General features: G+C 41.5%; 1 protein-coding gene across 6 annotated transcripts in view; it reads right to left on the bottom strand.

The window, feature by feature from the left end:
* Nucleotides 1-16,321, bottom strand: part of ULK4 (unc-51 like kinase 4) — a 569,816-nt gene extending 553,495 nt beyond the window's left edge. For all 6 annotated transcript variants that reach the window (XM_053903940.1, XM_053903943.1, XM_053903944.1 and 3 more), the window contains exons 1-5: nucleotides 16,228-16,321; nucleotides 11,761-11,954; nucleotides 6,185-6,284; nucleotides 4,010-4,149; nucleotides 1,508-1,670 (exon numbers count right to left, since the gene is read on the bottom strand). In XM_053903940.1, the coding sequence (XP_053759915.1) occupies nucleotides 1,508-1,670; nucleotides 4,010-4,149; nucleotides 6,185-6,284; nucleotides 11,761-11,898 (541 nt within the window). In that variant the 5' untranslated portion in view covers nucleotides 11,899-11,954; nucleotides 16,228-16,321. The remainder of the gene's footprint in view (nucleotides 1-1,507; nucleotides 1,671-4,009; nucleotides 4,150-6,184; nucleotides 6,285-11,760; nucleotides 11,955-16,227) is intronic.
* Between the last annotated feature and the right edge of the window lie 191 nt (nucleotides 16,322-16,512).

Raw genomic sequence — 16,512 nt, 5'->3', positions numbered from 1 at the left:
CACTAAGGTGTGCCACATACACTTTACCCTAAGTTTAGTACAAGATGGAAATTACAGATTGTTAGGGCACTGGGTGGCTCAGTCAGTTGAGCGTCTGACTCTTGATTTCGGCTCAGGTTAAGATCTCGCGGTTCGTGAGTTCAAGCCCCACTTCAGGCTCTGCACTGACAGCGAGGACCCTGATGGGGATTTTCTCTCTCTCTCTCTCTCTCTCTCTTTCCCCCCCCCCCAAATAAATTGTAAAAAGTAAAATATGTAGCAAATTCTCGAGCTAGCAAGTTCCCTTATTTGCTGATGAGAGAAATCAAAAGCTTAGAGGGTCCCCTAACATCTCCCAAGTCACACAGCAGGCCACTTGCAGAACACCCACCAAAACTCTACCTAAAACCCTCCCATCTTCCAGTGAGAATGTTCTTTCCATGAAGCGAGCAATCATCAACCATCTGGAAAATAAAATTCTACCAAGGTAAGCCTTCCAGCAAATACTATCTCAAGGGCCCACTGCGGCCACAGCAGCAGCCTCATGTGTCCTCAGGTTTTAAAGTTCTCCTATGTGACATTTTGGCTAGACAATCACATTTCATGCATACATTCATCTCATTCACCAAACACGTACAGAAGACCTATTTGCCTTTACTTTTGCCAGATCCTGAGAAAGCAAATCTAAGCAAGACCCCCAATATGCCCAAGTACCCCGCCCAACACTTAACCGGTGCATCATTAATATGTGTTAACTGTGAACATCTGTCTCTCTTCCTCACCTAGAAATGCAAGTTCAGTTAGGCCAGGGATTTTTACCTTTGTTCACATTCGTATTTCCAGTATCTAGAACATGCCTAAATTTTTGTTGATTTATGCAATGTGTTTCACACGAATCAATGGATGTACTAATGAACAAATGAATACGAAGTCCCTACCTTCATAAGCGAATGTAAAAAGACAATGTAGAAAAATGATTAACATGTTAAGTTCGACAACAGATTTACATAGAGAACATTACGAAAGAATTACTGTTTCACACGATCTCTCCTCAAGCACCGGGATTCCCAGATCCCGTGTCACTGCAAAAATCACCACCCAAGAATTCACCCTAAAAATCTTCCCTAATTTCAGAATATCAGCTACTCAACAATGTTGAAAAACTATCTGTTGAGCCACTAGTGTATGCCAGGCACCGTTCTAAGTGCTGAGAATACAGAAGAAAGCAGGAAACCATGGCCATCCTTATGTTCTAATGAGCGGTCAGGGACCTAGCAAGCCAAGGATAGGATGCAGGTTTGTTCGAGGTTCCCTGTACCTCACATGGTACTGGATCTATGCAAAACCCATTAGGCCATGGGCAAAGCCATCCCCGTATCCAGACTTCTTCTCCTCACTATTATTTTCAATATATTATTTGACTGTCAAAAATGGCAAAAATATATTATTTTGACTGGACAGCCATCTCCTAAACACACGACTTGGGCAGCCCACAACTAGGGTTCCGATCTGTAAGCTTTCCACATACCTTTGACTCGACCTTTTATGGTTTTCTTCAGTGCATTTTCCCCACTATCACCTCCTCCTTCTTCTGCTGCCACCAAAGCAAAGAACTCTTCCAAATTTTCACCTTCCACTTTGGCCAAGCCAAAGTTACTGAACTTCAATGTGCCAGGCCCTTCCAAGAGTATCTATGAAGATTAAAAAATGTGTTCAGAATCCAATTCCATTTGTACTTCCTTCAGGACCTCCCCTAATCTCACTGAAGAACTCTGAGCATGGGCTTTCTGGCTTCATCCCAACTCAAAAAATTAAACGCATACAATTTTACAAGAAGCCAAAGAAAAATACATCCAACATTTTAACAATAGAATTAAACATTAAACTGCCCATTCTCAGATGTAGACAATGAACACATGATAACCATAGCGGGGAAAACCACACGCTTTGGGGAAAGATGAAGAACAATGTATGTGGAACAATCGAGACTCACCGATCCTCGGTGACTGCTGGAGGAGGATGTGAAGACCCACCTGTCCGTGTTATTTACTCAAGGGTTCAAAACTAGGGTTGCAAAGGTAAAGATCTAGGCCTAGATCCACCACTTACTGGCAGCCTGAGCTGGACAACTTATTAACCTTTGAAATCTCAGTCTCTTTACCTGTATAATGGGAAAAAGACTACTGCCCTTCAGATTGTTTTAAGGATTAACTAAGGTTATACGTACGGAGGGTTTTTTGTTTTGTTTTGTTTTTTTAACAACGACTGGCATGTGATAAGTGCTCAAACGTGCTCACACAATTTGTGATGAGAAGTTACCAGCTGAATGGTGAAACCACACCAGTGTCTATTACTTGTATCTTGTCCCCCAGAGCCATTAAAACTATTTCTGGGTAGTCACGACAGGTCAGGTGGATCTTCGTTTTTAAAAGCAATTTAAGGTCTACCCTTAATTTTTGGTCACAAATACTAAGGATGTCTGGTAGTCTACAACAGTGGCTTTTAAATTTTTTTGAGCACCAAATCCCCTGTAGGTCCTGTTAAGATAAAGTGCTAGTCCCTACCCCCAGTTTCTGATTCAGTAGGTCTGGGTGGGGTCCAAGAAACCGCATTTCGAGTGAGTCCCAAGTAATGCTGATACTGCTGGTCTGGGGAACACACTTTGAGAACCCCCAGCAGGGGTCAGCACTTTGCAATTTTTTTTTTTTTTTAAGTTAATAAACATTTTAGACTTTGCAGGCCATAAGATCTTTGTCCTGACTACTCAACTCTGCAGCCTACTGACAATACATAAATAAAAAGATGGGTTCCAATAAAACTTCATTTACAGAATTGGTCATGGTGCCCGACCCCAAAAGAAAAGGTTATGTTACAAAGCAGTGTGAATTTCCTAGATGACATAGAACACTAGACTTCATTAAAACAACTCCCTCACAGGGAGCTGTACAGCCACTGGGCCAAAGCCCAGACAGGACTTGTTTTTATATATGCATGAGCTAAGAGTGGTCTTTAAATTTCTAAGTGGTTGCCAAACATCAAAATAAGATAAGTTTCCTGATATGTGTAAATTATATGTAACTGACATGTCAGTGTCCATAAAGTTTTATTGAAACAAAGCTATACCTTTTCATTTAAGTATTGTCTACAGCTGCTTTCAGGGCTAGGACCACAGTTAAGTGGTTGTAGACTTGAGGCACATATACAGTTATTTCAAACGAGAACTTCTCATTATAAAGTTTTCATGGAATTTTTTCTGTTATCTTACAGAGGGTCTACAATAACGTTTAACAAGGAAATATTCAACATTTTATTTCATCATGTACATTTTAACAAAGGAAAAGTAGCAACTCAAACCAGTAACAAGTACAATCCCTAAGAATATGTACTTATAAATAATAGATGCCATTGAACGAAAGCACCAGAAAACGTCCTAAAAGCTTAACCTAAATGTAGTACATAATCCGTCTTCATATCAAAGACAAAGAAGCTACTAGGGCAGAGAGAGAGAAAAAGGGTAACTTGCCCAAGTTCACACAACTTCTAAACGTTAGGGTCAACTGTGACTCTGAAACTAAGCAAGTTTCATGACTCCACTACACTAAAGCACACTTAGTTACAGATCATTAGTTTTACCAGAAAAAAAGCTATTTGACCCATAATACCAGTAATCAAGCAAAGCCAAAAATGCCATTATCAAACTAAAATAGTGGCTCATAATCAGATACCACAATTTAAGAGCTAAGCATCTTATTTTATAGATATACTGAGCTCATCAGTCACAATATACCTCAGCAGCAATAATAATTTCTCAAAGGACTCTGAAGGGAGGGGAGAATTTGCATTCTAAAAGCTACTTCAACAGGTAGCTAAAAAGGTAGCTAAAATATGGCACTATGCTTTTTAAAAATAGTAAGTCAATTTCAAGATGTTCTACATTTTATCTAAATTCTGTCTAAAATTAAAAACACCTTTGAGAAAGCACTGTAACTTAAGACAGAGCAGTTAGGAAATCAAAACTTCCATGAATTACCTTGCCTGGAGAAAGGTCACAAAAGAGAATGCCAAGTTGATGAAGATGATGTAATCCAGCAATGAGGTCAACCCCAAATTCTCTCACAACATCTTCTGGGAGGTTTTCATCTTGAGCAATCACCATTTCTAGGGAACCACCTGCAAGTTGATTAAAACCACCAATTTTAACCCACCAGCATGACACAATGCCCCCAGGAGGTTCCATGCTAGGGAGATACTGAGCTTTAAAAACTGATCAAATCAGTGTACCTGGACAGACTGGCAGGGGAAAGATACATGTGAATGAACACAGTGGACCAAGCACCCTAAGAGGAATCTGTATCCACTCTCCAGAGTCAGCTTCCAGAGAATGACTGCTTGGGCTGGGAGAATGGTCCACCCGTAAGCAGGCGGGATGAAGGGAGAATCCCTCTAATGCTGTGACTGCTAACTCCAGATCCCACAGGAGTTGAACAGCTGCAAAAATTAGTGGTCAATACTAACCCAAATTGTGCATTTAAAGCACATTACGCAAAGCATAGCCACATTTACTCTTGTGCAAAGGTGGATCGCATTCTACAAAGTACCGCCTGGCAGAAAAGATGCCTTTCCTTAACAGATAATCAACACCTTCAGTGTACATCACTGAGGAAATTAAACGTCAAAGGCAAACACATTGTGAAAACCATCTCTATACTCTAAGATCCCGGTCACATTTCTACCATCTATGTGCCAGAAACAAACTTTTTTTTCTTTTTTTTTTTTTTTTTTTTTTTTTTTAAAGCATCAAGATTCCAAGAGGAGCCAAGTTCAGAGAAACCTATGTAATCCTGCACATGATGTTCCTTCCCCAGAGCACTCTTTGTGAAGACTGTATATCCCAGGCAGCTGTCCTAACTTAGGTTCAAATAAAATGCTTTTCCTTTCTCTTTTAAAAAAAAAAAAAAAAAAAAAAAAAAAAGTCTTGGGGCACCTGGGTGGCTCAGTTGGTTAAGCATCCCACTCTTGATTTCAGCTCAGGTCATGATCTCATGGTGGTGAGATGGAACCCCATATCGGGCTCTGTGCTGGGCATGGAACCTGCTTAAGTCTCTCTGTCTCTGTCTCCCCTTTGTCCCGCCCCCCCGACTCGCACATGCACACCTACGTCCTCTCTCTCAAATAAATAAATAAAACTCTTTAAAAAACATAAAAAAGAAAAGTCTTAGCTGGCATCTGAAAGTTCAGTCAGAACGGTGATTAAGGTAGGAGGTATTTGGGGGGCTATTTTGTTTGGGTGGGTAAGGAACCACTCCAAACACAGGCATCCATCAGTAAGGCTGTAACAATGGTGGGGGAGAAGAATAGCTGAGGCAAAAAGTTAACACAGGGAAAGTTCCCTGATCACCTCTACAGTGCATACAGCTGTGAAAGTAATTAAACCGTAGTCCTTTCCTATTGATTCAGAAAAAAATAAAATCCAAATAAGGTCTTATTCCAAATAATCCATTTGATGGTTCAGTGTTATAAATTGTAAGTGCCAAAAGACTCAAAGCCAGAAATTACAATACACCTTAATATTTAATGATCCTTTTTTATTACTCAATATATAAATAGAAGACACTAACAGTGGTACTGTTTCCCTGAAAACACTGAAACTAAAAGCCCAGATAACAGTGATATATTTAGTCATTCTTCTCCCTAAACATAGCCCTAGAAAGTTGTATCAGGCAAGAGCTGTAACAAGTTATCTCTATTGTTTAGGAGGTGGTATTTGTGGAGTCATCTTTGTACTTTTTCACACTGCCTAAGTTTTTATAAACACGAAGTACTCTTTTCATAAAAATAAAAAGATGATCACTTTATACACTAATTAGCTAACTGATAGCTACTTGACTTAAAATACTTGATTTTTATTCATCGGGAAAACTCGTTTGATTAGTTAATCACAAAAAAATATTTCTAAATTTTTATGTGGGTGACTTAGTAGTACTTTATTCCAAAGTAAACCCCAAATTGAATTTTACTTGTCTTCCTCTTACCAAACATCTTTGCTCTATACCCTACCCTAATATCCAAACAATGTATGTGTAAGTCAACTGAGTCAAGAGTATCAAGTGCTTATATTTGTAATACAAAAGGAAAATAAAACCTACATGTTTTTTCAAAGCTACCTAAGATGGATGTATTTGTAACATGTCTTATACACACTCACCTGTGCAGAGTTCCACCACGAGCCAGAGATGATTGCTGGTTTCATACCATTCATGAAAAGTTACGATATTCTTGTGTTTAATTTCATGGGTGAGACGGACCTATAAAAACAGCATTCATTCACACACACACACTCACAAGTTGTTAAAATCTGCATCTATTCAGAAAACCTAAACACACAATTGGGAAGTGGTTAATAGTGGAATTTAGTGGAATTCTATACAGATATTACAAATGATGGTTATGAAGGCTGGTGACACCCCAAAATGGTAATATACAATCTTTAAAAAAAAAAAAAAAAAAAATACCTTACCAAGTAAAAATAATTCAAAGGCTCAATAATAGTTAAATTATATATCAACTGACAAAATATTAGCCCAACATGAAAACAATTTTAAACATAAAAATTGATAGTATAATGTTAAGTGAAAAAGGCAAGAAACAAAATTATGTAATACCATGACTTTAAAATTGAAACAGAACTCATAGTAAAAAAGACTAGAACAAAAAAAACCAGGACAGGACTCTCTCACGTGATGGAACTATGCTGCCCTTTTTTCTTCTACCCGTTCTTCTATATCGTACAAATTTTCTATAATGATGCTGTATTACTTTTACAATATTTAAAGGAACTCTCAGAGGGTTCTACAATTTTCTTTTTAAATATATCCTTCGTGGGGGTGACTGCCTGGCTCAGTCAGTAGAGCATCCAACTCTTGACCTCAGGTCGTGGGTTCAAGCCCCACACTGGGCATGGAGCCTACTGATACGTATCATATGTAATATATATCCATCCTTAGTGAATCCTAGTATCAATTCCCTCAGGCTATTAAAAGAAGAATCATTGCAGTGAATATACTGATCTTAAAATGTACATTTCCATTAGATCATGAGAATACCTGTGCACCAAAACAAGAGTGAATTCCAAACTCAATAATAAAGATGCAAGGGTGCCTGGGTGGCTCAGCCGGTTAAGAGTCTGACTTAGGCTCAGGTTGTGATCTCACAATTCAGGAGTTCTAGCCACACAGCACAGAGCCTGCTTCAGATCTTCTGTTTCCCTCTCTGCCCCTCCCCAGGGTGCGCTCTAGCGCGCGCGCGCGCTCTCTCTCTCTCTCTCTCCCAAAAATAAATATTTAAAAATAAAGACGCAAGAGCCTGTGTGTTAAAAAAAAAAATACTCAGTTGACTCACGGGGGTTTTGCTTTCTCCTTTCAAGACCCCATTAAAAATGGGAACTAGAATCACAAAAACGTGTGCTTTATTAGCAAACCATCCAGACTCGCAATTGGTGACAACTACCCAAGTGCTTTGGATCCTTGTTTTCTGACTCTCTCTCACACACACACACACACACACACACACACACACACACACACACAATCACTCACACACAACACCGGCTAATCGGCCCATAATCTGTAGAAATACAGAGCTCCCTATTTAAAAAATGGAATGTGGTACATACACTCTAGGAACAACTCAGTGGGTTCATATTCTAACACAAAGAAAGGGAAATGAATCCACATAATTTAGAAAACATAATTGAGATGGGGAGGAAAAAAAAAGAGTGGCCAAGAGAATCTGAGGAGCACCTTGTAATAAACTCCCAATAAATTCTGTCCCAGTAGAGACTAGGGAGGGCATAGGGTGAGCCTGTCTAAATGATTCCCACTGACTCGGCCACCGGAAGGGGAAGGTCCTAATGGAAAACAAACGTGTGGAAACTCCCACAGAAATCAGGCCACAGTCCAGCCTCGGATGCTCACTACCACTCACTATATGCCAAGTACCCACTCTGCCAGACGCCTCCGCTCTCTCCATCTCGCCCTCCACCACCCGTCTGTTGATTAAATATACTATGAAAACTAATCTCCTTTCCGTGTGGCTACTATGAACTTTAAAGTCAGATTTGTAGCCCCCATTATACTTCGGTTGACCAGCATTGTTAGATTTTTACTAATAACCGTATCATCTCCAAAATCTGGCACACATCCTAGCTCGTGACCAGTGCTCCTTCGCTTACCAACTCACGGTCTCTACTACTCACTTCTGGTTCAGTTCAAACCTCCACACTCCGCATATGAGCGAGCAACCGAGGCAGACGCCAGCCATGCTGACTGATGCGACTTCCGTTTGGAATCCCCAATCTTCAATGGCCCCAGCTAGTCTGTCCACCAACTCACTATTCACGCTTTTGTTTTCCTTCTGCCTAGAACCCAGCCTTCCCCTCCCCCACCTAATTGAGGACTTAGCTTCTCATCTCAGAGAAAACCTCATCAGAAGAAAAACGCCTTATGTTCCTAGCATCGAATCTACAGACGAGCCCGCATCTTGTCTCGTACACCTGTCTTTCTTCAACTACCCACACTCCTTACAAAAGCCCACACCACCTCACACCCATGAGAATAGCGATCTTCAAAATGAAACAAAAAACAGAAATAACAAGAGTTGCCGAAGATGTGGAGAAACGGAATCCCTTGTACACTGTTAGTGGGAGTGTAAACTGGTACAGCCTCTGTGGAAAACAGTACGGCAATTCCTTAAAAAAAAAAAGTTAAACTAAAATAGTCCACTTCTGGGTATATCCAAAGGATTGAAAGCACAGTATGTCCCCAAGACATACGTGTGCACCCGTGTTTGCCTACTCACAATAGCCAAAAGGCGGAAGCAACCTAACTGTCCAATGACAGGTAAATGGATAAGCAAAATGTGGTATATACATACGATGGAATATTCTACATTCTCAAAAATGAAAGAAAGTGACACATGCTACAACATGGACGAACTCTGAGGACATCATGCTAAGTGAAATCAGTCAGTCATAAAAAGACAAATGATGTATGATTCCACTTACATGAAGTACCATTCAGAGACAAAGTAGAATGGCAGGTGGCTGGGGATGGAGAAATGTGGAATCGTTGTTTAACGTGTACAGAGTTTTAGTTTTGCAAGATGACCAGAGTTCTGGACAATTCAGCAATCGTACTTTGGGTATTTATTCAAACGAGTTGAAAACAGGTCCACACAAAAACCTGTTCACACATATTGCAGCTTTATTCTCAATTAAAAACAATCAAGATGCCCTTCCATCGGCAAATGAATTTTTTTTTAATTTTTTTTTTTTTTAACGTTTATTTATTTTTGAGACAGAGAGAGACAGAGCATGAACGGGGGAGGGTCAGAGAGAGCGGGAGACACAGAATCGGAAGCAGGCTCCAGGCTCCGAGCCATCAGCCCAGAGCCCGACGCGGGGCTCGAACTCACGGACCGCGAGATCGTGACCTGAGCCGAAGTCGGCCGCCCAACCGACTGAGCCACCCAGGCGCCCCGTCAAATGAATTTAAAAAATTGGTACACTGGGGCGCCTGGGTGGCTCTGTCGGTTGAGTATCTGACTTCGGCCTAGGTCATGATCTCGTAGTTCATGAGTTTGAGCCCCACATCGGGCTCTGTGCTGACAGCTCAGAGCCTGGAGCTTGCTTCGGATTCTGTGTCTCCCTCTCTCTGCCCTCCCCTATTCGCACTGTCTCTCAAAAATAAATAAACATTAAAAAATAAAAACTGGCACATATGCAACAGAATATTGTCCATCAATAAAAAGAAATGAGCTCTCAGCCACAAAGAAACAAGAGAAAACTTAAACGCATATTGCTAAGATATCAACCTGAAAAGGCTACATACTGTGTAATTCCAAGTCTATCACATTCTGGAAAAGGCAAAACTATGAACACAATAGAAAGATCAACGGTTGCCCAGGGTTGGGAGGAAGGGGGAGGGGTGAATAGGTGGAGCACAGATGATTTTTAGGGCAGTGAAACTCTTCCGTATGATTCTATAGTGACGGATCCATAGCATCACGCATTTGTCCAAAACTATGGAACGTGTAACACCAAGAGTGCACCCCGAGGTAAACTACGGATTTGGGATGATGATGTGCCAATGTGGGGTCGTCCGTTGTAATAGATGTACCACTCTGGTAGGGATGTTGACCATGGGGAACACTATACATGTGTGGGGACAGGGAATATAGGGGAGATCCCTACACTTTCTTCTTGATTTTACTGTAAATCTAAAACTGTTCTTGGGGCGCCTGGGTGGCCCAGTCGGTTAAGCATCTGACTCTTGATTTGGGCTCAGGTCTTGATCCCACAGTTGCTAGATGGAGCCCGGCCTGGGTTCCACAAGGAGCGTAGAGACTGCTTAAGATTCTCTGCCTCTCTCCCTCTGCCCTCCCCTGCTTGCACAGGTGTGCTATCAAACTGCTCTTAAAAAATTAACTTTAAAATTTTTTTTTTAACGTTTATTTATTTTTGAGACAGAGAGAGAGACAGAGCATGAACGGCGGAGGGGCAGAGAGAGAGGGAGACATAGAATCGGAAGCAGGCTCCAGGCTCTGAGCCATCAGCCCAGAGCCCCACGCGGGGCTCGAACTACGGACCGTGAGATCAGGACCTGAGCCGAAGTCGGACGTTTAACCGACTGAGCCACCCAGGCGCCCCTAAAAAAATTTTCTTTAAGAGAGAGACAGACAGACAGAGCATGAGCAGGAAAGGGGCAGACAGAGAGGGAGACACAGAATCCAAAGCAGGTTCCAGGCTCTGAGCCGTCAGCACAGAGCCCGAGGCGGGGCCCGAACTCACGCGAGATGACGCGAGATCATGACCTGAGCCGAAGTCGGACGCTCAACCGAGGGAGCCACCCAGGCGCCCCAAAAAATTAACTTAAAAAAAAAAGTGGAGTTCTGGAGATGGCGATGGTTGTACAGCAACATTCATGTACTTAATATCACCGACTGTACACTTAAAAGTGCTTAAGATAGCAGGGGCCTGGATGGCTCCGTCGGTTGAGTGTCCGACTTCAGCTCAGGTCATGATCTCGCTGTTCATGAGTTCGAGCCCCACATGGGGCTCTGTGCTGACAGCTCACAGCCTGGAGCCTGCTTCAGATTCTGGGTCTCCCTCTCTCTCTGCCCCTCCCCCTCCCTCCCTCCCTCCTTCAAAAATAAACATAAAAAAATTTTTTTTTAATAAAAATTTTTAAAAAGTGGTTAAGATGGTAAACTTTTTGTTATGTGTATTTTACCACAATGGGGGGGGGGGGGGGCGGGGGAAGCTAAGTTTGGTCCAGGATATAAATTTCAAACTCAAGTCACTCTCACCCAAAGTCCTTTCTTTGGCAAGCTTCATAAATCACATACTAAATTTAAAAGTAAATGATCTAGGGGCACCTGGCTGGCTCAGTCGGACTCCTGACCTTGGGGGGTAAATTCAAGCCCCACAGGGAATGTAGAGATTATTTAAACTTTAAAACTTTGAAAATAATTTAAAAGTTAATGATCTAATATAGACTATATTTTTCCCAAAAACACCACTAAGTTGCTAATTACTTAGGGATGTTTATTAGTCACTCTTCACAATTGGGGTGGCACTAAACAGACAGAAGGTCACCCGTTCCAGATTGAAAAGGTGGCATCTGTTATAGCGAATTCAACAGCTTCTGTTTATATGCTACTTGTTCTCCTTGATCGTAGGTAGCTCTGTGTTTTCCCAAAGGGAGGAAAACATACTCCACTTACCCAGTTGGTTATTTCAGGCCTTTTGCACTTATCAGTACAAAGAATAGCTACAAAATTGATTGTTCCCTTCCGACGCCCTTTATAAACAACAGTCTTGCTTCCTCTGCCAATCTCCTCATACAGAATGAAGTTTTCCATCTCCGGGCCAACTTCTCACATTGGATAAAACAACAGCCTAATAGCATCTCTAGTTCCTAAAAGGCAAACAAAAATAAAACTTACAAATGCAAGCTAGTTGCATGATTAATTAGCCTAGGATAGTATGTAAATCTAATAATTCTATAAACTCAGGAAATTCACCTACAAGTGTTGTATACCAGTGTCTTTTTGTAGGGGAAAATAAAACTAAAAAACTAATACTCAACTTCCTTCAACAAGGTCTTAAAAAATGATGAAAATGACAGCTATTTCTAACACATGTAACAAAATGAGGGATGAATGAGATTCCAATGTATCTCCACACTTTTGTTACCAAGGAAGGCACGTTGTGTCAATATCTGTATAGAATGGGGCAACATATGACCCACCTAAACCTCAAACACGAGAAGCAAAAGAGACAATGTATGTTAAAATACTTTATAAACAAATATGGAATGCTAATATTTCCATCTAATCCAGAGATATTCTAAGAAATCAATCCAAATATTAAAGTCAGCTGTTACCAAACTCCTGGTTCCTGGGCCAAACCCTGCTGCTTTTGTAAAATTTAACTGTATCATAGCCACACCCATTCACTTTATGTATTGTCTAAGGCTCCTTTTAGACTACAATTGCAGAGTTGTTATGACCAGAGCAATGGCTTCAACACTTTCTAAAATACTTACTATCTGGCCCTTTACCGAAAAGAGTTTGCGAGCTCCTGTTTTAGGTTAAAAAAAAAAAAAAAAAATTTAACCAACCATTTCATCACCTAGGATATAACCAGGTAAGAGTTCATTTTCTTGGCCAACAGAATGCCCTAATTTGCATGCATGAATAGGAGTGGATGCAGTCTTTCATCAGTTAGATTTTATTTAGAATTGAAGTACAGTAGTGAATTCAGAATTTTAAACAACATATTTATAATACATCAAAGTAGTTAATTTGCAAAATATAGTTTAAATTGGCATCTCATAGATGGAAGGATTTTACATAACTATAGAAAATTTCCCAGAAATCATCCAGTAAGCAGTAGATATACTCTTTGAAAGCAGCTCATGTTTCTATATGGTATCCAGTAAGTCAGAAACTATACCGAAAACTCTTTGAAACAGAGAATGTAAAACTGAAGTTAATGGGTATGGTGTTTCTTTTGGGGCAAATGAAAATGTTCTGAATTAGTACTGATGATTGTACAACTTTGTGAATACACTAAAAATCACTGAATTGTACGTTTTAAAGGGGTAAACGATATAGTATGTGAATATCACAACTTTTATCGATATAATTGACATGTACATTAAGTTTAAAGTGTACAGTGTGTTGATTTCAAACATTTATAGATCATAATCTGATTACTATCATAGCATTAGTTAATACCTCTACATGTCACATAATTACCACTTTTTTGTGGTTAAGAACATTTAAGATTTAGTCTCATAGCAACTTTGAAGTACATGGTACATTATTGTTTAGTGTAATCACTATGATATACATTAAATCTCTGGAACTTATTTTCTGTATGGGCCATACAAACACTGGCTGAGGGACATATTTGGCCAAGAGGCAGCAGTCTGTCCTGTCTTGGCTTATGGAACCAGTAATCCAAGAATCTAACAACTAATTCTATGATTCCATCTTCCAATGACATTAAAATTTACCGCAAAAAGCGAAATAATCTACTATAAAGATGTATAGGCTAGTAGTTACATTTAGTTATTTAGATTACAAACCTGGTCTCTACACCAAACCAGAAGAACCCAGACTATTGACAGCAAAATTCTTTAAACTCTAAGCAGAAAGGATGTGGGGAAAATCTGAATTTAAATCAAAGGAAACCCAGGACACCTGGGTGGCTCAGTTGGTTGGGCGACCAACTTTGGCTCAGGTCATGATCTCATGGTTCATGGGTTCAAGCCCCGCATTGGGCTCTGTGCTGACAGCTAAGAGCCTGGAGCCTGCTTTGGATTCTGTGTCTCCCTCTCTCTGTCCTTCTCCTGCTCATGGTTTCCCTGTCTTTCAACTATAAATATTTTTAAAATTTTTTAATAAATGGAAACCCAAAAATGGCACAGATAGTAAAAGGGTTCATTAAAAAAATAAATTCTAAGTTCCCTATACTCTCTCCACTCTAAAACCCACTCTTTAAAAAGAGCCAATCCTGACTCCTGACCCACCAAAATGCAGCCTAGACACGAGTAATTTTGTGGCAACAATACATAGTATGTAATATAACCAAAGAAAGATTAAATTGGCAGTATGTTAAGATGGAAAAGCTATTTAGCCAGGAAAAAACCAGACCTTTAATTACACGTTCACAACTTGGCTCTATTAGGATACACAAGGATAAGGTGTTGAAATAGTCTCCTGACTTTTTATATAAGACAGAGAGTTGATTCCTTCAGGGTTGACTGGGTGGCTCAGGTGGCTAAGCATCTAACTCTTAGTTGTGGCTCAGGTCATGACCTCACAGTTGTGAAATCAAGTCCCTTGTCAGGCTCTGTGCTGGGCCTGCTTAAGATTCTCTCTCTCCCTCTCTGTCCCTCCTCTGCTCACCCTCCCTCTTTCCCTCCCTCCCTCTCTCTCAAATAAATACATAAATACATAATTGATTCCTTGAGAATATGGTTTTAAGCCACAAGAAAAAAAATTAAACCTTTACATTTTCAATTTGATTCAAGCCAAATAAATTCTTTTCTGAAATCTTTTACTGAGTAGGGGCATCTGAGCAGAACAGGCAGTCTGCAATTAACAAAATGCATCAGTTACAAAGTCAGCTAAGGTTGGTTTACTATTGAAGCACTTCCCCTCTCTGGGGCTCAATTTCCTTAGAGTAAAATAAGAATTGGATCAGATAATCTTGTAAATTACCTTTTCAAATTGGAAATTCCACAACTTATTTAAGATTCTTTTCGACTCCAAGGGCATCCTCACCTTATACTTCCTAATATTTAATGTGTAAGCTCTTATATTATAAAATAAAACACAAATACAGAAAACCCCCCAAAAATAAATGTATAGTTTAATGAATTATTATAAACGGGACTGACCGTTGGGGAGTTCAAGCCCCACATCACATTCACAGCGTGGAGCCTGTTTGGGATTCTCTTCCTCACTCTCTACTCCTGTCCCACACTCTCAAAATAAATAAGTAAACTTAAAAAAATAAATAAACACGAGGGCTAACCTTGTGATCACCACCCACTTGGCCTGCCACTCCAGAAGTCCCTTCCTGAGCCTATGGCAATGACAACTCCTCTTTGCCAAAAGTAATCTCTCTCCTGACTTTCAGTTATCACTTTTCTGGCGTATCTTTAACGTTTTCTCACCGAGTGTGCATTCCCAGACACCACAGGTTAGTCTTCCACGTTTTCTAAAGGCGTGGCACGTCTTTTAAGGATCTTTTAAATCTACAAGTTAACCTAGGTATTATCAGAGAAGCCAGAAGTCAGAGCAAGTCACGCTTAGGAATAAATGAGGCATTTAAGATACGGGGGCTTAGAACCTACATTCAACAAACTCTTCGAAACTGACCAGGTGATAGAGGCAGGAAGATAAAACCCTCCCTTCATTTCTCTCTACCTTCAGATCATTAACTCCTCCACCAGCAGCAGCCACCGCCGCCCCAGCCCAGGCCTACTGAATAAGAAATTCTGGAAGCGGAGCCCAGCAATCTGTGGTTCAACTCCCTCCCGCCCGCCCTCCCCCCCCCAGACGCACACTCAACTTTGCTACCCACAGGCCAAAACAACCTTTTTCGAGGGCATAAAAGGTGGCAGGCACTGCGCTTTGCATTCAACAGGTGCTTCTCCTCGAAACACTTTACAGACCAAATTAACTGCAGGCTTTGAGTGTAGTCTGACCTGGAAAGTGCAGGCTCGGGGTCGCTAGGTCAACACCCCCCACTCCAAGCAGCTCGTGACCAGCGAACTGGAGGCTTTCACTGCCTCTCTACGTCCACGGACATCTGCCAGCACCGCCGGCTTAGAGCTCGGGACGCGTTGCTGGGGTGTTTAGGGGAAGAACTCCGAATCGAGGGCGTCCATAAAGCGCATCTCCCGAACCCTACAGCCACGAATCCTCCCTGCACCCAAGTCCTTGAAGAGGTATCCCGTGTTCCCTGAACCAAAGCCTCAAGAGAATTGTCTAAGGTGTTTAGTTTAACCCGGTAACAAAGCAGAGCCCTGAGAGAGGAAGACGCGAGGGGCACAGGATCCACGGAGGGAGGGCAGGTGAGTGGCGCCCCTCCAGGCCCGTACTGTCCTCCGAGCTCGCTCATGGAGACCCGAACCCAAACTCGTGGACCCTAAAACTACCACCGCTACTCACCTGAACGCTCAAGGCGGAGAAGCCGCCGACCCAGCGGACTGCTCCCGCAAAGGCGCGGGTCTCAGCTTCTACCCCTTCGGGACCGGTCCACTTGCCAAGGCCAGGGGTGAAGCAATGGCGTACGGCGGAACGCGCAGGCGCAGTTCAAAGCTGTGTGGTCCAGCACCCCTCTGCATTTGGATTCGCCCATGCCGTCTCCAGGGCAGCACGCAGAACGCCGGAAGGAGCGCGGGGCGCTGACTGGCTGAGCCGTTTGGGTTCTCATTGGCTGAGGCCCGGAAGTGC

The sequence above is a fragment of the Panthera pardus genome, unplaced genomic scaffold (genome assembly GCF_024362965.1).
Source record: "Panthera pardus isolate Hobbes unplaced genomic scaffold, ASM2436296v1 HiC_scaffold_16, whole genome shotgun sequence".
Taxonomy (NCBI): Eukaryota; Metazoa; Chordata; class Mammalia; order Carnivora; family Felidae; genus Panthera; species Panthera pardus.
The sequence above is the reverse complement of the archived record's forward strand: the minus strand, read 5'-3'. Positions and strand labels throughout refer to the sequence as shown.